A 22,933-nucleotide genomic window follows, 5' to 3' on the forward strand; every position below is an offset into this window, starting at 1 on the left:
TCTCTCTCTCTCTCTCTCTCTCTCTCTCTCTCTCTCTCTCTCTCTCTCTCTCTCCCTCTGTCTCTGTCTCTGTCTCTGTCTCTCTCTCTCTCCCCCCCATCATCCTTCATTCTTTCTACACACTCTTCTACATAATAGTCAGCAGAGCAGCACCTGTTTCATTCTTCCCCATTCAAACATGCTTTTTCTGGTAAATCACTGAGCAGGAACGGCCGACTCAGTCCTCACGCTAGTTGTGTTTTTGTTTCAGGGAAACAACAGAAATCCAGGGAATAGTCACCAATGATGTGAAACTATGACTAGACAGCTTTATTTTCAGTGAAGGAACAGTATCGGCATATTGAGTTTCACTTCTCCAGGCACAATAACATGTATATATTCATGTTGCCCTTTCAAGTAATGTCTCTCTCTCTCTCTCTCTCTCTCTCTCCTTCTCTTTTACACCACTTTTTATCCAGAGTAATTTCAGATGCTTTAAATATGGGTAGATAGAATGTATACAAACACCCCCCTCTCTGTATGTTATGTGAGTGTTATTAATGGACAAGAATCCACGAGAAAGAATTCTTCACACATTCACACACACAACATGCAGACATCCTTTGACCTTACATTCAATTAGTGTTCAGGCACAAATCAATGAGCCTATTAACACTTTCTGTCTGTGTGTGTGTGTGTGTGTGTGTGTGTGTGTGTTCAAGCAGTATCATGATACACGATATTATCGCAAGTATGTTTTTATGGTTATTTTTTAAGTTACTTAACAGCACAACCACCGAACAAAAACTAAAAGAGTAAAGGTAAGGAGCAAGAGTAAGGAGTAATATTTTTGGTGAAGGAAACCGTCGTTCTACAGAAGTATAAATTAAGGTATAGAACTGAAAATCATAGAATGTGATTCACGATATCTCTGAAAAGGCATATTGTGGAGACATTGTATCGTCTCTACGATATTTATAGTCGGTTAAAAAGTGTGTGTGTGTGTGTGTGTGTGGGGGGGGGGGGGTACTGTGTGCGTGTATGCATGCCTGTTTGTCCTTGTCTCTTTCTGCCTGCTGTCCATGTGCATGGCATAGCGTGCCAGTGTGCATTGCCCAGATGTGCACGAGTGGTATGTCTGACCCAGAATGGTTTTGCCAGAGGCACTTAAGACACATGCACGCAGGCACACACACACACACACACACACAAATATGAGACTTTGACCCAGACTGATCCAGACAGTTTGGGTTAGAGACATAACTCAGAGACATGCAGTAATAGTGTGGTTCAGTTCCACCAGCCATCACCCCATCCGTCTGTAACTCAGAGACATGCAGTAATAGTGTGGTTCAGTTCCACCAGCCATCACCCCATCCGTCTGTAACTCAGAGACATGCAGTAATAGTGTGGTTCAGTTCCACCAGCCATCACCCCATCCGTCTGTAACTCAGAGACATGCAGTAATAGTGTGGTTCAGTTCCACCAGCCATCACCCCATCCGTCTGTAACTCAGAGACATGCAGTAATAGTGTGGTTCAGTTCCACCAGTCATCACCCCCTCCGTCTGTAACTTTGCATATTACTGTCGTAGCAAAAATCATCTAGATGATGTTCCAATACAAGTATTTTTGATCACCTTTCTGCTGCTTGTTTGTTGACAATAGTTTCAGTCAAACCACTTTCAACCTATTTTGGTGAAAGACAAAGTGGAAAATAAATTATGTATTTCTGAATGAATTATTTATCTTTAATGTGTTTTTTGTTAGTTTTAGAACAAGTCTAAAAAAAACTAAACTAAAATCCAATAAGTGCCATAATCCGATTAACCGTTAAAGGAGCTTATAAAATTCAACTTTTTCAATTTCTTTTGTATTTTTAGGCTCACATAATGTGTTTTCTATCCCCACAAATAACACATTTTGAACAATCAGGCTTTCATATTATATCAGGTGCTTTAATAGAAATTGCTCTCAGGAACAGCTCAACTGATTTTGGTCTCATCGTGATGTCATCAATGTCACCCTACTTTGTATAATTCCTCCTTCTTCAGTCTTCAGTTCCAAATTTGCATTTCCACTTTGTTTACAATGTCCACCATTGTTGATTTTCCAAGCTGGCATGGAATGGAAACAAGCCTGGTTTTATCTAGCATCAGTATTATAATGACTCAAATATTAAATAATTTGCATATCAGCACCCCCACCACCTCAGGACATTGTGGTATTGCAGCTAAAACTGCTTCCAAAGTCCAGAAAGAAATGACAAGGCCTGATTATATCAGAGTGGTGATTGAGGCTCAAACCATTAGAAATAACTTTGATGGACATAGACAATATGACATTAAATATTAAAAGCCGTTTTAAATGCATGTTATTTGCGCTTTAATATAATCGGCTGATGAATCGATTATGAAAATAATCATTAGTTGCAGCCCTACTATTTTCAGTACTTGTTTATTTATTGTATCTTTCATGGATGTATTGTTTAGTATTGAATAGTAATATAGTTACTTTGGAATATTCTTTTGTTAATATTTAGATTTTATTATGCTGAAAAAAAGGGGTATTTACTCGCGACCCATAAATATGTGTCCGCGACCCACAAGAGTCCCGACCCAGTGTTTGGGAAACACATCTAGAGTTTATTCGCCAGCCTGATTGTGTATTCCTGCAATGCCTGCCATTCACATTCAGTAGACCATCTCCAGGCTCTACATTCTGACGATAACCAACGATTATAATCTCATTTGCTCATGTTCTGTCACAGGCACACATAGGAACAGCATGCAAATTCTTACACTTTGCATGTTGTTGCATGTAGTGGCATTCCCCCAGACACATGCACTCTCACACACAGGCTGGAAAAAATACATGGTGATTGTGCACGCATGCACATGATTGATTGCCTTTCTTTCATTCTATGAAATAATGTGGGTTCCACGTTTGAATTGACAAATTGTTACGTGTTCCATCGATGAGGCCGCTATTGCTTGCATTTGTACAATGAACTGTGGTATCAAATACGTTTACTTTACTGTACATATTTGGTTTTGCTTTTGGCAAGCTATGAACTTAACTCAGTAACATTTTAAATAGAAATACTGTACTTTTGACTCCACTACACTTCTAGGAAGTGTAGTGGAGAGCGTGTAGAGAGCGTGTAGAGAGCTTGTAGAGAGCGTGCCAAGATGCTTTTAAATATAGGTATTGGCCGGTTGTTTTTTCTGGGCTTTTTTTTTAAAGTGTAGGTGTTTATTTGTGCTTGTTTCCTAATGTTGTTTACCGTAAACCAGTTATTCTCCAACAGGGACGTTTCCATGTTAAGGACCCCTAGATGAATGCATTATTCTATCAGAACATTTCTGAGATTGTACTTCGTAATTTGTGTACTTTGTCCACCGCTGATGTTAACCGGACATAGGCATGGAGTCTAATAATGCCATGGCCTCCCTATTAGTATTCCCTATGTGTACCAGTGATGGTTCTAACGGCTGTGTTGTGTTTGTGTGTGTTTCCCAGGGGCAGGGTGTTCTCGCTGGACTTTGGAGCGATGCGAGTGTGTGACATGGAGTTTGATCGCGTGCGACGATTGACCACTCCCCCCAACCCCGTAACCACCACACCCACAAACCCTAACTCCGCCCCCAACTGTCACACTGTGTGGAAATACTACTGCAGAGACAACTTTGGCTGGAGGGAATACTCAGAGGTGAGTGTGTGTGTGTGTGTGTGTGTGTGTGTGTGTGTGTGTGTGTGTGTGAGTGTGTGAGTGTGCGTGTGTGCTCTGCAGGCCACTGAGGCCAGACACATTAACTCGGCACACACCAGTCAATCTACTAACCTAACACATTGATGGCATCAATACATCACACAGCCTCACATACACACACACACACACACACACACACACACACACACACACACACACACACACACACACACACACACACACGCGCGCCAACTGCCGACCGCTCCAACAAATCATTACAAATTGACTGCACTCCCCTTATTTTCTGTCTGCAATTTGTGTGTGTGTGTGTGTGTGTGTGTATGTGTGTGTGTGTGTGTGTGTGCGGTTAATATTTCATCAGCATGGTGTTTTGTTTTTGTCTTTGCATTTCCTGTCAGCCCCGCCCCTCTCCACCCCACTACACCTGTCATATCTCTCCATCATTCACATTGTCGCTGTCAGGTGGAATCCTTTAAAAACACAAAAATAAAACAGTGAAAATAGCCGCTCTACAAGCTCACTACTGTATGATACACTAGGCTAGTGCATTATTTACAAAAATGGAGGTTACTGCCCGACAGCGAGGATATTTTTATCAGTCTTCATCCATGCCCCACCCATGTCCTCCCTCCCCAACTTTGTCTTAAACCTTCACTCCCTCCCTTCCTCCTACAACACTCTTCCTAAACAGTGTCCGTTGTGAGCTTGTAGGTCTGCTATTTCCAGCGCATGACACTGTTGTGCGACGGAACATAAATTAGGCTTAAGTGTCATACTGAAAGCACAATATTGACCAATAAAGTATCCTATATCGCAAGTGATTGCGTCCCTTCTTAGGCATGTCATTAGTAAAGTGTAAATTGTAAAACTGCAAAGCATTGCAACGCAGACGGACAGAAATATATATTTCACAATATTCTACAGATCTTGTGTGTGTGTGTGTGTGTGTGGGGGGGGGGGGGGGGTGTTACAGGCATGCAAAGAAAATATACTTTATGTAAAACTACATTCACGTGATCCAATTAATCAATCTAATTCCCCCTTGTCCTCCTTCAACAGCCGGTGGTGCGTCTGATCGAGGAGGCGAGCGGCCGCGGTCTGAAGGAGGTTCGTTTCATCACGCTGCAGAACCAGTACATCCTCAACATCAGGGAGGGCTTTCAGCAGAACGCCGTGTTCGGCTTCAGGCGGCAGATCAAGAAGCGTCCGGCCTACATGTCGTCTGTGATGCTCACGCCCCACTTGCAGTAAGTCACAGAGACTCACACCCCACTTGCAGTAAGTTACAGAGACTCACACCCCACTTGCAGTAAGTTACAGAGACTCACGCCCCACTTGCAGTAAGTTACAGAGACTCACACCCCACTTGCAGTAAGTCACAGAGACTGCCCATATTTACCATTAATCACGTTCAACATCTAATTCTTATTTCCCAGATTGAAAGGTATAACAACGAATAGGCTCCTACTACCCTAACAGGTCCATTTGGTTCCATTTGTATACTGTCAGAGTGTCCATTTAGATTGCCCTCAAGGGAATACTGGTCACCCTGGACACAATTCCGGCAAACTCTGTCTCTACCTGGTTTTAAGTGACAGTAACCTCAGTAAACTATGTCTGAACTCTGAACCTAACCTTATTCCTATCCTTAACCTCAGTAAAGATTTTGCCAAATAAGTTGCCAAAAACCTGACATGTGACAGAGGTCACTAATCGGGTTGGAACTCTACCTTCATGTTATGCACAATAGCACGCTAAGCTACAGTGAGTGGGGGTTGACATGTAGCAACAACAATGTGAGTAGAATTACTCATGTTGAAATGAAATGCATCAGAATAGGGAGCATGGTGATTTTCATCTTTACCGATACTAGACCGGTGGAAGTATATTCTGGATAACCATCGGTGGGTCGAACGTTTCTCGAGTTAAGTGGATTACAGATATATGTACAGACGTACAGAGACATGGTGCATTTATAGATAGATATACGTGTGTATTTGTTGTAGTGCTAATGATTTATTAGCCACATGAACCCAAGCATCCCTATTCTGGGGGCGAACATTGGGGCGTAACTACTATGTACAAGCTCAAAATGGACTATATTTGCCGAAGAGATTTTGCGAAAGGGGGAATAGGAGGGGGCTATAGTACAGAGCCCTGGGAGACTATGGTCCATGAAGTATAGACCGATTCCGTAGCGGGTCTCATGGTCGCAGCCTACGTATTTCCTGTAGGCGGACTTGACGTAGCTGCGGGGGTAAAACCCTCACCAGGCGCACCTCTTCCACTACAGTGAACGGCAGAGTGACTGATGTTAGTTTGCCTCAAACTTTACTCTTTTACCTGCTTTTTTACTAACACTAACATTACAAAGATGCCCAGAACATCGAGATAACCTGTGTAGTTTATGGCTGCTCCAACAGTAGTGGCAACATAAAAAATAAATAAAAACGGAATGTCTAATATCCACCGCGTTGGCGGGGACCAGAGCCATTGAGTAATGGTTGAGACGAAGCAGTGAAAGATACATAACGCCAGTCTTACCCAATACCAAATATTTCTGTTTTATTAACACAAGGCTGCTGTACTTTATACCTCATACTTTAAATGCTTAGTATGAGGTATAAAATACAGCAGCCGTGTGTTCATAAAACAGAAAGATTGGGTATTGGGTAAGACTGAAATTATGTATCTTTCAGGACCTTTCACTGCTTTGTCTCAACCATTACTCAATGGCTCTGGTCTCAGCCACCACGGTGGATATTTTGACATTCCGTATTTATTTATTTTGTATGTTGCCACTACTGTTGGAGCAGCCATAAACTACACGGGTTCATCTCGATGTTCTGGGCATCTTTGTAATGTTAGTGTTAGTAAAAAAGCAGGTAAAAGAGTAAAGTTTGAGGCAAACTAACATCAGTCACTCTGCCGTTCACTGTAGTGGAAGAGATGCGCCTGGTGAGGGTTTTACCCCCGCAGCTACGTCGAGTCCGCCTACAGGAAATACGTAGGCTGCGACCATGAGACCCGCTACGGAATCGGTCTATAGAGGGTTCAAGTGGTTAACAGCCATATGTCTCTATGGGCGTGCCAGGCCAGAGTTTGGGAACATCAAAATGTACAAAAAGTAAACATGTTGTACTCTCTTGTACAGTTATGTGCACTGCGATGCCTTCGCCTTGTGTGCTTGTAGATCTACTGTTTTCTGTGCAATGTGAATAAGGCTCAAGTGGCCTCAAAGACTTAAGTAGGTTGAGCACCTGAAGAGGAACCTGGGCTGAATGTGGAAGGAGAGAGGGATGATGAAAGTGTGTGAAACAGCTACACATGTCATGTTGTCCTGCGTTTGACCACATTATAAGGTACACTATGTGCCTTAACACGGCTCACTGCTCTGTGGCACAACTTGTGGGTCAGTCTGTCTTTTTGGCACTCAGTCTTGTAAAAGTACGCCCAGTGTTTGGGACTTGGTGCTACTAGCTCATAATGGGTTTTGTTATTAGAATGTACCCCTTGGTTTTACATGACGTCCCTCTACCACACTACTCTCTCTCTCTCTCTCTCTCTCTCTCTCGCTGTCTCTTTCTCTCTCCATATTTGGTATATACACTACAGTGGTTTAAAAGTACCACAATGTAGAAATACTGTTACAAGTAAAAGTCCTCTATTCAAAGTTTTACTTGAGTGAAATTATAAAAAGTGTTCATCAACTCAACAAAATATACTGTACTTGAGCAAAGTTAGTACTTCCTCCACTGTATATATTCGCGCACGCACGCACACACACACACACACACACACACACACACACACACACACACACACACACAAAGTCTCTCTCACGCACATACTGTACTGTTCTTCTCGGTATGTGCTACAACACTGTCACGGGTGCACATTGCTTTCTAGCCGGCACACGGTGGCATTCCTGCCAGGGCCAACAACCTCACGACTCGCTAACACTTCCACGCAAAGTCACATTTTAAGAGGGTGCAACATTAGCAGCCTGAGCTTGCAGGACACCCACATCATTCCTCTCAATGTTAGGTCACTGCAAAATCATCTTAACTTTGCTCTTTGCTGCAGTGTATCTCAGCACGGTCTTAACCAGTCTGGGTGGCTTGCACACCATAGCATTCCTTTCAAAATCAGCTCTCTGCAAATAATCTTAACGATTACGCTTGGCCTTTCATCCATTGTTAGTCAATGAAACACTAGCAAGCAGAATATTATAGCATTCCTATTGAGGCTATTTTACTGCTCTACAAAGCGAAAGTGCAGTAACTATGTTTTTTGAAAACACTTGTCGGACTTGTAGGTCAAATTGGCCTTCATGATTTTCGGGGATAAACATTTACCTCAAGAACAGATATACAATTAGTGCAATAATATCATCTTTTTTAGTTTAATTATTTCCTTACTTACTGCCCTTTGGCTTTGTAGGGCAGTATAGCCCTCTCAAAGCGATCGATTATAAATATAGATTAGAACTCACTCAGTTCAGAACTTTGAACCAGGGTGCTATAGAGTTCTTTCCATGGCTAGCTCATTCAAAAGCATCTTACTTGTAATTTGTGTTATATCTATAATCTCTCGTCGCTGTCTGGCTTTTTTTGTTTATAAATGAATGCCCTACTGTATTTTATACTTCATTGTGTGACAGTGTCACATAGAAGGTTGTATTTTATACTTCATTGTGTGACAGTGTCACATAGAAGGTTGTATTTTATACTTCATTGTGTGACAGTGTCACATAGAAGGTTGTATTTTATACTTCATTGTGTGACAGTGTCACATAGAAGGTTGTATTTTATACTTCATTGTGTGACAGTGTCACATAGAAGGTTGTATTTTATACTTCATTGTGTGACAGTGTCACATAGAAGGTTGTATTTTATACTTCATTGTGTGACAGTGTCACATAGAAGGTTGTATTTTATACTTGCATTGTGTGACAGTGTCAAATAGAAGGTTGTATTTTATACTTCATTGTGTGACAGTGTCACATAGAAGGTTGTATTTTATACTTCATTGTGTGACAGTGTCACATAGAAGGTTGTATTTTATACTTCATTGTGTGACAGTGTCACATAGAAGGTTGTATTTTATACTTCATTGTGTGACAGTGTCACATAGAAGGTTGTATTTTATACTTCATTGTGTGACAGTGTTACATTGAAGGTTGCCGCCCGAGTCCCGACAACAACAATATGTACATTTTTCCATTACTTTCCACTTTCCAGTACTTTCCAATACTTTATGACACTCTTGTATGATGAAGTAGGGTGTTATTTTACAAAAATAAAATAAAAATATTAAACGTTGAAATTCAGAGATTCTGTCTGGCAGCAACAATATGTATATGATCAAATGGAAGAGGGGGAACCACAGTACATACAGACAAAGGGGGAACAGAGAGAGAGAGACGAAGAGGATGAGATCTAAATGGCTGACAGACCGACAGGGTGCTGCGGGGAGGACTGGGTGAGTGTGAAATGTGACTGTGGGGACTTGGAATGTGGAACGAGGGATTTCCATCCACTGGTTCATTCCCTCCCGTAGCTGCCTTTCTGCTTTCTCTCTCCCTCTCTCCCTCTCTCTCCCTCTCCCTCTCCCTCTCCCTCTCCCTCTCCCTCTCCCTCTCCATTTATGCAAAGGAATTCTAGCCGAGCCTCGTTGTGAAATATACATGTAGACATTTACCGGGAATACGGAAAAGATATTCTGCCCCTGGCCAGCCGCACATTACAGACTAGAAGGAAGCATATGCGCGCGTGCGTACGTACATGCGTGCGTGCGTGTGCACAAACTGTTCACCCAGGAGCAGTTTGTCCTAGACTTTGAGGTTATTAGCTTGATTGGCATTTTCTCTCTCTCTCTGCATCACTTTCTTGTTATCTGTCTTTTTCCATTTCACACCAAGCTCTTTCTGGCAGGCTTCAAAGCACACAGGGAATAAAAACATTGATCGAGATGGAGAGATCGGGACTGGAGAGACAAGATAAGAAAGAGAGAGAAATAAGACTAGAAACTGTCCCATTGCCTCAGAGAATCACCACGATCACACAACACGCGCACACACACACACACACACACACACACACACACACACACACACACACACGTGGCTGATAGGGCTAACGTTTTGGCTAACATTTCGGCTGAGTGAGAGATAACTGCCAAACCACAGTTATTGACTCAAATGTGCTAGACAATAGTTTTCCTGCGTGACACTTCTATGACAGCTCCACAATGGCATTCCCTCTCTCTCTCTCTCTCTCTATGTCCCTCCATCTCTTTAATCAATCTCTCTCTCTGTGTCCCTCCCTCCCTCCCTCTCTCTCTCTCTTCCTGTTGTGTTGTCTGGTGTCTGGCTTTCATTCTTCCTGTGTCCTGCTGTGTATGCCTGGTGATGGCCTGGTCCACTCACTGTGCCGAGCATGCTGGTGATGTCATTGTTGACAGTTAACTGGTGTATGTTTTTTTGTTTTTTTATTTGCGGCCGGGGGTTGGGTTGGTTCTCTGCATCACGCATCGGGTTTTCCTTTTTTCATGTCAGAAATACAGGTTTGATTAGAAACACTTGGTGGATAATATAAAGGCAGATGTGAGAAAGGTGGCGTATTGTAATGGAAGCCATGTTGGGTGATGCATTCATATTGTCGCTGTTGGGGAGAAACCTCTGTGTTTCAACTTAAATTAATGTCCTACTTACTCTAAGTTAATCATACAGGAGTGTTGTAAAGTATACCATAAATGTAGTGAAATATATAGAGCTTGTAGATCGGCTAGTGGAATGGCTTTGAACATCAAAGGTTTCCACCTGACGACCAGTGAAGATATCCTATGTGGATGGGTAGGCCCTGTTATCCTCATTGTACAAATGGAACCACATGGCATTTACTTCCACTGTCTGAGTCATGGGGTCTGTGCTGTCAGTGGCCTAAAGCAGACAGCACCACACTGAGGGTCCTGGAAATTAAAAAGGTTTAAAAACAGCTGTGCAGATGCAGTATTGTCGTGTGATGTGGCCTTCGTAGTACCACAAGTGCTTATTAGTCAATAATATTATCAATAATGTTTCTGACATTAAAGCATAGTTACAACGCAAAACCCCTGTCCATTTACAATTACAATTTACAATTCAGGCATTTAGTAGACGTTGCTATTCAGAGACTAACAATAAACAAGATAATCAATCACATATATAGAATGGAGCGAGAACAGTATATATTGCTTCAAGAAACTAGGATGCCAGGTAAACAATGAACCCAGGCATCTGTCTAAACAACATGCTATCTGTTCCTGTTCAACACAGGAAGTATCATTATGTCTAAAGCAGTAGTTCTCAAAGAGGGGTCAAGGCTCCCTCAGTGTGCACTCTGAGAGGGTACACCATCAGAGTTATGGGAGTCCATGACATTAAAATGTTGTCATTGTTCGTATTCATTTAATTGTATTTTGTGTGTATGTTGGTTTGTTTTTGAAAAAAAGGAAAATATGCGAAGCACTTCACAAGTGTTGGAATTGTAACTAACGATGTCTTTGTCTTTGCATCACCAGGACGTTGGGCGGCCTCTCTTTCTCTCCGCTCACGCTCTCCATCGGCTCCACGTCCTCCTCTTCCTCCTCCGTGGACCTGTCCGTCTCGCTCCCTCTGTCGCCCACCTCCACCAACCCCCCCAGTCCGTTCCCAGAGACCTGGCTGCCCATGACCACCAGCCAGGACTTCCTGCAGGTTCCTGTGTCCCGGGACGACCGTAGCTACCGCACCGTCTACAGCCTGTTCCACAAGACGGTGCCGGAAACCAAGTACCGAATCATCAAGATCCTGCGCGTACAGAACCCCTTCCTCTGGGAGAAATACAAGAGGTAAATGAAACCAATCCTCCAAACATTGTCAAACTTTTTCGTGTCAAGAACCCCCAAATAAATCCTGGTTTGGCCATGTGCCTCTGAGATCTTAGTGTTAAGTTCAACCCCTAATTTTTGGAACCCCCCCCTGGTGTTCCATGGACCCCAATGATTTATTTTCATTCCAGTGACTCAAATCATTTCGTTCAGTACATGAAAAGATTAGTGGATTTTTTTTTGCTCGCCAATGATCTATCAGTCCGTCATGGGAAGAGATCACCTTCCTCACATAGTTCATTTCAGTCCAAACGTTTGAGGAAGTGACCTAGTTAGTTCACCAAAAATAACCTGTTCATTTGAACAATTAATTCATTCATACTGGTACATATAGATATAGAATATTGAAATGTAAAGGAAATGGGAAGTGACATGAAGGAAAATTCCTGATAGCCAACATAATTTCCTCTCTGTCATTCAGTCGTTTCCCTTTTAATCCTTTAGGCTTATACCCTTTTAAGTCTGAATTCAGTAAATTGACATATTGAATACAAGTGGACATGTCACATGTTGAATTGTGTAATAGACGTTTAGGGGGAAAACGTGACAATCAATTCATATGGATTTGTTATCCCACAGGTTTTTAGAAAAGCCTCAAAAGGTTGGTGACGGGTGCATAGGACAAAGTGCATATAATAAAAAGGGGATCTTTGAATAACAAAGAAGGACCTGCATACTGTCAGAAACCTTGACGTAAAGTCGTAGGAAATACTTGCCATTAACAGTGGTTGCAAAGGAATTCATTGACTGCCTGAGTCCCGTGGTGGGAGTTCTGGTCTGTTTTTGGTGAATATTAAAAGTAGTTCCGGTCATTTGGTGTAACCTGACGCTGCCAGATCCAAGAAGCTTGCTACACACATTTGTTTCACAGCTTATTGGGATCTGGGATCGCGGAAGCAAATTCGATGACGGGGCTGTTCCTTTTTTTCAAGATACTTGGTAGATGATTGGATGGGACCATCTGTTTATCACCGTGTGGGCGTGCAAACACAACCAATCATATTGACGTGTCTATATAGCTTCACATCCGGTTTCGCACATATCCCGCCCTTAGCTCACGCTGATTGGTCCGGTACGGAACGGATTTTTGTCAGCTCAACTCCCTGAGAGATCCCAGATGAAGGCTGTGTTGGGGAACATGGTTACCCAATACCGCCCTCATCTGGCAGCGTCAGGTTACATTTGGTGGGGGGCACTGGGGAATCCAGGGTTCCCCAATTAGCCATCAATTGGGCCATCTGCGGCCCCCGGAGCGCCCCCTTGTGGCCCACGGAAGAACTTCAAAAAAAAAGAGAAAAAAGCTGGTAAAAGCTGCTCCTGGCATAGTGGTACTGGGCACTATGTTGTTGTTGTGCTGCTGCTGGCGTAGTGGTACTGGGCACTATGTTGTTGTTGTGCTGCTGCTGGCGTAGTTGCGAACGCAGTGAGCCACTTACTATGACAGCAAGGGCTGAATGTCTGTGTGTGTGTCTGTGTGTCTGTCTGTCCCGCTGTTACACCACCCGCCCGCCACCAGAGGGCGCAGCTGTAGCACACACACACACACACACAGGGCGCAGCTGTAGCACACACACACACACAACCACACACACACGAGCTGCGTTCGCTTCCCGCGTTTGCTCGTCTTACTTGTGGTACTGGGCACTATGTTGTTGTTGTGCTGCTGCTGGCGTAGTGGTACTGGGCACTATGTTGTTGTTGTGCTGCTGCTGGCGTAGTGGTACTGGGCACTATGTTGTTGTACTGCTGCTGCTGGCGTAGTGGTACTGGGCACTATGTTGTTGTTGTACTGCTGCTGCTGGCGTAGTGATACTGGGCACTATGTTGTTGTACTGCTGCTGCTGGCGTAGTGATACTGGGCACTATGTTGTTGTACTGCTGCTGCTGGCGTAGTGATACTGGGCACAATGTTTTTGTACTGCTGCTGCTGGCGTAGTGGTACTGGGCACAATGTTTTTGTACTGCTGCTGCTGGCATAGTGGTACTGGGCACAATGTTTTTGTACTGCTGCTGCTGCCATAGTGGTACTGGGCACTATGTTGTTGTACTGCTGCTGCTGCCATAGTGGTACTGGGCACTATGTTGTTGTACTGCTGCTGCTGCCATAGTGGTACTGGGCACTATGTTGTTGTACTGCTGCTGCTGGCGTAGTGGTACTGGGCACAAAGTTGTTTTCCCTCCCAGCGAGTGACGTTGGCAGACTTGTGGAGAGTCTTTGGAGCGTGTCTCCAGCAATGACGTGTCTCATGTCGTGTTTACATTCCACATGCGTCACTACGCATGCACTCTACTTGCGTATATACAGTGGTGTGTTGTTGAGGCAGTCGAGGATTAACTGTGGATTTGGTGCTAATCAAGTGTTGTTTTTTTTACTGTTGATATATAGACACAATCGTGTGGTTGCTTGAGCTTGGTTTGTCTGAACTACTCACTTAGTTTGTTCAACCGTTTTTCTGATTGAATTCTATAATTTCATCCTTTCATCATATTATAACTTTAAGCACTTAAACAGTCATTTGGAAGAATTTCATACAGTGACAGTATGGAATATACTGTCTGTATGAGTTCAGTAAGGACCTCTTTTCTGGACAGACAGTGAAACCTATTATCACCATGTTCTTTTTGTAAATGTATGCCCTTCTTCATAATTCTACAGTGTCACACATAAGTAGCAAAAATAAGGAGCACGGTGGCATAGTTGGTAGTGCTGTCGCCTCACACCCAGAAGGTCCTGGGTTCGATTCCCGCTCGGGGCGCTGTGGGTGCTGGCGGCGTGTTTCCTCCTCCGCGTCATCATCAGTGCCCATACCCGAAGGCGGGGTTGGCGAAAGCAGATCAACAAGCTCAAAATGAGTTGCGATGCGCTGCGTTTTCTTGCAGATCGGCTACTTTTGAATTTGAATCCTGAAAGGTAACAGTTTTGAAAACATGGGGTTTCCCCCCGACAGCAACGATATTCATATTCATCCACTTCTTGCATCCACTGCATCGAACATTATTCAAAGCATGAATCAAGCAAGCTGATCTAGACCACAACATTTTTGCAACGCTGGCATTTTACAAACTGCACGGGTTTGACTGACATCGGGTTTGTGATGCGAGTGCAGATCCAACACAGATATGGCACAGACAGGTAGCTAGCTACTATTTATTTTATTATTTTTTGCGGCTTACGCCTTTTTATTGATTTTTTTGAAGGGACAGACAGTAGGCTGACAGGAAACGGGAGAGAGATGGGGGGATGACATGCAGTAAAGGCCGTGTCGGGCTCGGGAGTCGAACCCGCGGCACACTGCGACTGGATTACCAGTCCGGTGCCCAGACCGTTACGCCACGGCCTGGGCCGGTAGCTAGCTACTACACCGTGAGAACATTTCCAAACATGTGTTATCCTACACCTACACACAGGCTCTCTCTGTAAATATAATAAATCATACATAAAAATAAAGTGAAAATGTATGGGAGTTTTGTATGAATTGTCGCTGTCCGACGGAAACCTTGTATATCAAAAACCTTTCAGGAAATATAAAATCTATAAAAATATAAAAAATGTGATCCAATGGATCCAATGTACTTTAATTTAATTTAATACTTGTTAATACTTTTAATTGGCTAAATATTTATAAAACGCGTGCACAGCACACACACACATTTTCACATTCACTTAAAAAAAGGAATTAAAAAAAGATTGTCTATTCTTGCTACTTTTGTGACACTGTAGTATGACAAAAAAAGTTGAAATATGCATGAGGGCAACAACATGCTTTTATCAGTGGTGTGAGACTCAGCCGGATGGCAAGGCCTGCACACTGTGATGACGCTGCTCTTTCTGTTGTGAGTGGAGGGCCATTCCGCTCTCACCTGTTAACTCCCACGCTGGCTCCACAGAGTTTCACAATGACGTGTGTGTGTGTGACTGTGTGTGACTGTGTGTGCATCTGTAGAGTGCAGGGCATGCAGCTGTATCTATGTTTTTTGCATCTGTGCTGTTCTTGCTTGCGTGACTGTGTGCTATTGTGCCATAGTAGGCATGGAATTGTGTGGCATTGGGTGCGTGCAAGCATCTGTGTGCGTGCATATTTGTGCGTGTGTGTTTGTGTGTATGCGTGTGTAACAGGAGAAGGGCGGAGGAACGTTGCCCAAAAACCTAAAACTAATTAATCTTTTCGGGTGACATCGTCCGGCGATAGTGGGCAATTAGGCCATTAAGCCAATGAAATTCATGATCGCTCACCGTCATTCTTCCCGCTGTTAAAATGCACTGTGAAAGAAAAGCTGTGTGTGTGTGTGTGTGTGTGTGTGTGTGTGTGTGTGTGTGTGTGTGTGTGTGTGTGTGTGTGTGTGTGTGTGTGTGTGTGTGTGTGTGTGTGTGTGTGTGTGTGTGTGTGTGTGTGTGTGTGTGTGTGTGTGTGTGTGTGTGTGTGTGTGTGTGTGTGTGTGTGTGTGTGTGTGTGTGTGTGTGTGTGTGCCTGTTCATGAATATGCAAGACTGTGTGTGTGTGTGGATGATAATGCATTAGTGACCGATGTGTGCCCTTCTAATTGGCTCAGTATAGTCTGTGTGCATGCATGCATGGTGGTGTGTGTGAGTGTGTGAGTGAGTGTGAGCATGTGTGTTATTTCCTCAAGTCATGGAGGTGAATGCACAATGCAGGTTAAGCAACTCTCTCACTATAACAAGAATATCTGCTCGCGCGGGTGTGTGTGTGTGTGTGTGTGTGTGTGTGCGTGCGTGCGTGCATGCGCGCATACGCGTCAGTATGGTGTCGGCCTGTGTCAGGTCACAAGTTGTGAGTTCACGGGAGGTCAAGCCGGGGTCACAGCCTATCCGGCTCACAACGCTTTCTCCTACGCATGGCTGCCTGATCTGCTCACATCAAACAGACTGTGTGTGTGTGTGTGTGTGTGTGTGTGTGTGTGTGTGTGTCTGTGTGTGTGTGTGTGTCTGTGTCTGTGTCTGTGTGTGTGTTACCAGTGGAGAAACAGCGGCTTAGGCGCCAGCCTCTTATGCGGTCTTAGCCGTCTCTGATCACAACTGACTTGAAATGACAGGATTGTTGCTAGCTGGTTACTGAGAGTTCATTCACCGTGTTGGCCTGTTGCATGTGTTACAGTGTGGGGGGTGTTATTGTAACCCATACAGTGTTGGCCTGTTGCATGTGTTACAGTGTGGGGGGTGTTATTGTAACCCATACAGTGTTGGACTGTTGCATGTGTTACAGTGTGGGGGGTGTTATTGTAACCCATACAGGTCAACTGTTACTCTCAGAGCCAGAGGTGAATTAACACCCTGGATTATACCGTGCACTTTGACACTTGAAAATCAAGAGCAATAGCAGTCACATACAGAAGTAGAAAGGAATTTGTGAGTTTGTGTAACTTCTTAATTAAACTCATTCCCCTCCAAAATAGCAGATGTACAAACTCATGACACATCGCATTGTGACACATTTTGAGTTTGTATTGTAGATAGGCTATTTTCCTAGATAGGCCAATCTCCTTAATCTCATATACAACACCCTGACATTGCACTTTAATGTCTATATCATGTACAGTATGTGCTGTGCTCATCATGCACCTTATGTCTAATCTCATGTACACACTGTACCCGATGGTACATAATGTGTAGATAATGTTTTATTTTATTTGTCTTTCTTCTGCTCCCCGTGAGCTTGCACAAAAGTCTGCCACTGTTATGCACATGTAAACCTGGGATGTGACAATAAAAAAAATGTGATTCTATTGTTGCTCTTCATCATGTGACAACATATAAATGAGGTTAGGTTAGGTTAGGTTAGGTTAGTTGGACCTTTTTGTCTTGCTCTATAAACTGCTGCATATACCGGTTTGATTTTGATTCAATGCTAACAATGTCGTGTTTCGTTTTCAACCCACCTTCCTCTTTCTACCTTCTCTTGTCCTTTCTAAGATTTTGTTTGTTTGAACAGACATATAATGTAAATTTCTGCAACACCCCGACTTACCTATTCCTTTCACTTGTTCCTCTCCTCTCTCTTTATGTTTGGATCTCTCTCTTTCTCTCAATTCAATTAAAAATTCTATATAGTAATGATGAAAACAAGTGAATAACAAACAATCTCTCTCTATCTCCCTCTCTGCCTAACAGGAAGAAGGAATACATGTCTCGTCGTCTCTCCGAGATGGACCGGCTTCTGAGTGAGCGGCACCTCTTCCACGGCACCTCGGCCGACGTGGTGGAGGGCATCTGCAAGCACAACTTTGACCCGCGCGTATGCGGCAAGCACGCCACCATGTTTGGCCAGGGATCCTACTTCGCTCGCAAAGGCGTCTACTCCCACAACTTCTCCAAGCGCTCGCCAAAAGGTGTCCACTGCATGTTCCTGGCCAAGGTCCTCACTGGCAGGTAATGTGTGCTTTCAACCTGACATCCTTATTTTGGCATTATACACAGTGGTGGAAATTAGTAACCAAGTACATTTACTTATGTACTGTACTTAAGTACAATTTTGAGGTACCTTTCCAATCGTTTATACTTTTACTCCACTACATCTCAGAGGCAAATATTGTACTTTTTACACTTAAGTTACTAGTTACTTTGTAGATTTGTTTGATTAATATTACAAAACACACTAACCATATATTTCGGCCACAATGCGTTGCGATGCGACACATCATGACGTGAGGTTGTAGATCGGCTATTTTCAAAATGTCTTATACATTTTGAACTTGTGAAATGGCATTGGCATGACATACTTTTAGTTTTGGTACTTTAAGCATATTTTGAGCGGTTTAAATTCTCAAAAACACTGTATCGATGCACCAAATACTGATTTGATGATCTTGGAAACTAAGTATGCACCCCACTATGATAAATGTGAATGCAGATCCCACTGTTCCGTATCCTCTATATCGTATATGTATCATGACGCCAGATTCTGGCCAATACACAGCCCTAATATCCTGTATTTCATCCGCAGTCTTTCCCTGTGTTTGACCGATCATATAACGTTTGGAGGGAAACAGATGGGATTTTGTGCACCAATTATTTTGTCCCAGATGTTGCAGCCAGAAGTTGCAGAGCATCAGTAACTAGGGGAAAGGTCGAGGCTAATTTATACCCCTTTCGATAAGTGACAGAAATTACAAGAAAGTGTTGTTGGGTTAAGGTGTAATGATCTGGGACTGGGTTGGGCTCAATTATTGTCCATAAATAGTTTTCCTCAGTGGAAAGGTGATCTTCTCAAGATCTCAATGTGAAACCACTCCATTGTACTCCATGACTTTTTTTTTTACAGTGGATTAAGTGTACTGCACGTGAAAACAACGCCACGTGAAATGTTCCCTGAGGCTGTTTGTCATAAAACCATAGGTACATCATGCAAATTCCCTGCACATAAGGTGCATATTGACTACATAATATGTAAAACAAGTGATTTGACTGAAACGGTCACACTCCACTCGCTCCGTTTTGGCTGCAGCAGATGTAATTGTGCAGTGTTGCCAGAGGATAGTGTGGTGGTCGAGACTCTTGCATTTTAGAACCGCACCGCACGTGGCCCTCCTCCTCCTTTAGGCCTGGGTTTTATCCTCACCACAGCCCCGAGAACAAGACATTGCTTCCAGACCTGTGCGCAGATAGTGAAGGTGCTTTAGACAGTGAAATGTGTTCCAAATGGACACCCCACCATCAATTTCACATAAATTACATTATGGTTGTTATTTTGATGTAGTGTTTCCTTCTTCTCCTTTAGTTTCCATGTGTCCATCCTGCCCAAATTAAACCATTAGCCATGCAGTTGACTTTCTGTTTTGTTTTTTGCATGCCTATATACAGCACACATCATGGCACTCGATGATGTTTTTATCTGTTTTACAGTTGAACCTGAATAATATTGTACAAGCTCTTACTTCTACAAAAACTATTGCCTGCACAAAATTCAAGAATAGCGTAGAAATGTATTCCACTACTGACAAAATAATGTTTTCATCAACTAGATATACTTTTTTATATAAAGGCCTACAAATAGCTTTGACCAAATGACTGACCCTCTCCTTTGTGCTTTGTGTTGGCAGGTTTACGGTAGGAAACCCCTCCATGCGGCGCCCGCCACCCATCAGTCCCCGTGACCCCTCCAGTGACCTCTACGACTCCTGTGTGGACAACTGGGTGGACCCCCAGATCTACGTCATCTTCAACGACGACCAGAGCTACCCCTACTTCATCATTCAATACGAGGAGGTACCCAGCACTGTGGGCATCTGAGACTGCACTGGAGCACGCCTAGCCTCGCAAATGGCATTTGCAAAAAGAAGCTTTCTGTTTGTTTTTAGCCGACTTTGACAGGATGGCTATCAAAGTAGCTAAAGGCTAAACTAAAATCTTCAGAGTTAATTTGCAAATCATTTTTGACCGTGGTCTGTGATGCATGGCTCTAACCGGACCAGACTGCATTGAAATGGACCAGATGAAACTGGTCCAGACTGGACAAAACAGTAACTACGGCTGCTTTGTCATCCATTGCAAAGATGTGCTTGGCTCCAAGACCAGCTGAGGCCAGTCTTGATCAGATCATGGTCAGTGCCAGACTAGACTAGAGCAGCATCTACTTCATGCAATGGGACAACGCGCCCTAAGGCACCAAGAACTTCTGAGACGACACTGGACTGGACTGGATTAGAACTCAACTGGACTGGGCTACACCAGATCAAACCAGTCTAGGACTGGTCTGGATCACTTACCCCTCCTTTATCTGAGGCATCGAATCCTGAAAGGACATCAGAGCAAATCGTTTTGATTTAGACGAGACTGGGACAAACCAAACTCTGTCCCTAGATTATTATTATTATTATAACTCAATCCTAATTTTTTTTTTTTTTTTTTTTTAACTTGGCTCGACATTGCCTTAACAGTACAAGGTTGCATCCATCCAGGACTGGCTGGATTGTTCTGAGGAGCCAGTCACCTCACTACTAGAAGCACCCACACATAGAGTTACCATGGTCATATCCACTCCCACCCTGTTATCTTGAATACAGCCACCATAGTGAGAGTGTGCCCCGCCTCCATGACTTTTTTACAGTCGTACATGTGCTATGTGTGTCTTTGAATCTTCAACATAGTGGACAGCTATTATATGGCCTCTTCATCATGTGGACACTGGACAGTAGTTTCCATGGAACTAGGAGTTATACGAACGGGCGTTTACGGCAGCCATTTTGAGGACAGTTGCACACGGTTTGAAAATATTTCTCTTGGCATTTGTTTCCTCGGACGGGGAACCGAAGAATGAACAGTTTGACTGAGACTGAGTTCTCCAGCAACGGGTTGTCATTAACAAAAAAAATTAAACGAAATGATAATAATTCCTGAAACTCGCATCTCTTTCTTAGACCGTTCTCTCTGAGGGACAGTAGAAGTGTTTTGGTGAGAGACACTGTACAGACATTCTCCTTGTTTATATTTGAACTGTGTGCCTTTTGTTCATAAAATGTTTATTTATGTTAGTTTAATGTTACATTGATTAAATAAAGAATCTAAAAACTAAAAAACGACAGAGCTTTGAACTGTGATTTTATTCATTTTATTCAGCTAAGTACATTCAAATGTAACCTCAGTTTGCTGAAAACACATTTGGAGTACTTTCTCTGAATTATGAGTTTCTTACCCTTGTAACAATCATGTCATTGTTATGTACCGTAATTTCCGGACTATATTTTTTCCCATGCTTTCAACCCTGCGGCCTATACAACGGTGCGGCTAATCTATGGATTTTTACAGCTAATGGCCACTAGGGGACCTAATAAATCTATCTCTATGGCCGGCTATGGCCTCTATGCGGCTTATAGTCCAGTGCGGCTTGTATATGTACACATTTGTTTTTTTCCCTAAATTTAGCTGGTGCGGCTTATAGTCCGGAAATTACGGTACTCGATATTCTGAGGGACGAGTCAAATTAGCCCACAACTGTCAGCAAACAAAAGAATGACCAAAAATAAGCAGTTACACACTTAACAAACTTTATCTTACCTCTTTATGCTTCCATTTTTTTGTGTGTTGGTGACAAAATTGCTAGCTCATTGCTCAGATGTTGGCTTAAATTTACAAGCTTCTAAACTACATTCCTCATCTGAATTAGGGAAAAATCTTGTTGACAAACTGGTTGTGTTAGTGGTGTACTGGCATTAGAGGAAGTGGGGAAGATGGGAATTTTATTACAAATTCGAACCACACAACAGCCATTTGTCCTGCTGAAATCAACCCATAACTGCCCACTGTGAGTCATGGCCGCTAAAATCCCCCAAAGACGCAGTGGAAAGTGGGCCTGCATGACAAAATTTACGGCTGTGGATGATTTCAGGAAGCATTTTGTATTGGATGTCTGCCGGCTTGTTCTTGTTTGGAGCACTTGGTATACAAATGGGAAAGGAATTCCCCTCTTCTCCTTCTGATTCTGTGATTCTGTTTGTCTCCACATATCTCATTCTAGAACTCCATTCTTTAGCCCCCTCCCTGGCTCTCTGATCCTCTCACTCTCCCCTCACCTCTTTCCTGTTGCTCCCCTCTAGCATATGATCTAAGCTCCATGGATAATGTGCTCCAGAGCTCCAGTGGGAGGCTGGCGGAGGTAACCGTCTCCCCCCCTTGCCGGGGGCAGCGTGCTGGGGGAATCGGCAGCTCTCCCTCAGACCCCTGACCAGCCCCGCCTGTGGAGAATCATCCACTTCTTATTCCTCTGACAACACCACTCCATCCTGTCATCCGTATCGTCTTCATCTCCACTCCTGACGTTTCTCTGCCTAATCCTTTTTTATCTGATCTCTATTTCTCCATCGCTGTCATGTACTGTCACTTCTTTTTTGTCTCTTTCTGGCTTTCTATTTGCTGATTTGTTACAAGTACAGTAGGTAGACATGCTTGTCATGTATCTTGTTATTTAGATATTGATAATGCTATACTACATTAGATAGACTGTTGTTTAGACAGACGCTAGGGCTGATTTGATCCATTAACCTAGTTACTTTGTGTAACTTAATTGTTTTCCTGGAACTCTATTATTTACTTGACCACTGGATAAGAGTGTCTGCTAAATTGCAAATATAATTATTGAGAACTATAGTGTGGCTCCTAAAACAACCCTATGTATTATTATTGTAACTACAAAAGCTAGAACATTAAGTCTATTGGTAGATCAAACTAATTTACTTTTGTTAGAACTTGAACTTAGAATTCATACTGGACACCCGAATCATCTCGTCCTCTCAAGGTTATAACAAACAAACAAAAAATATTGTTTGCGTAGCATTTCCAACCCTTTCTCATTCTAATCTC

The 22,933-nt window shown here is 43.1% G+C and overlaps 1 protein-coding gene across 1 annotated transcript in view; it reads left to right on the forward strand.

Moving 5' to 3' along the window:
• The window catches only part of tiparp (TCDD-inducible poly(ADP-ribose) polymerase), a 31,182-nt gene extending 10,037 nt beyond the window's left edge, over window positions 1-21,145 (forward strand). The window contains exons 3-7 of the mRNA XM_083772718.1: window positions 3,501-3,690; window positions 4,771-4,958; window positions 11,275-11,583; window positions 17,750-18,007; window positions 19,678-21,145. Of these exons, the coding sequence (XP_083628844.1) occupies window positions 3,501-3,690; window positions 4,771-4,958; window positions 11,275-11,583; window positions 17,750-18,007; window positions 19,678-19,867 (1,135 nt within the window). The 3' untranslated portion in view covers window positions 19,868-21,145. The remainder of the gene's footprint in view (window positions 1-3,500; window positions 3,691-4,770; window positions 4,959-11,274; window positions 11,584-17,749; window positions 18,008-19,677) is intronic.
• Window positions 21,146-22,933: the final 1,788 nt, after the last annotated feature.

Source organism: Protomyctophum parallelum, assembly GCF_964188405.1.
Source record: "Protomyctophum parallelum genome assembly, chromosome: 9".
Lineage (NCBI taxonomy): Eukaryota > Metazoa > Chordata > Actinopteri > Myctophiformes > Myctophidae > Protomyctophum > Protomyctophum parallelum.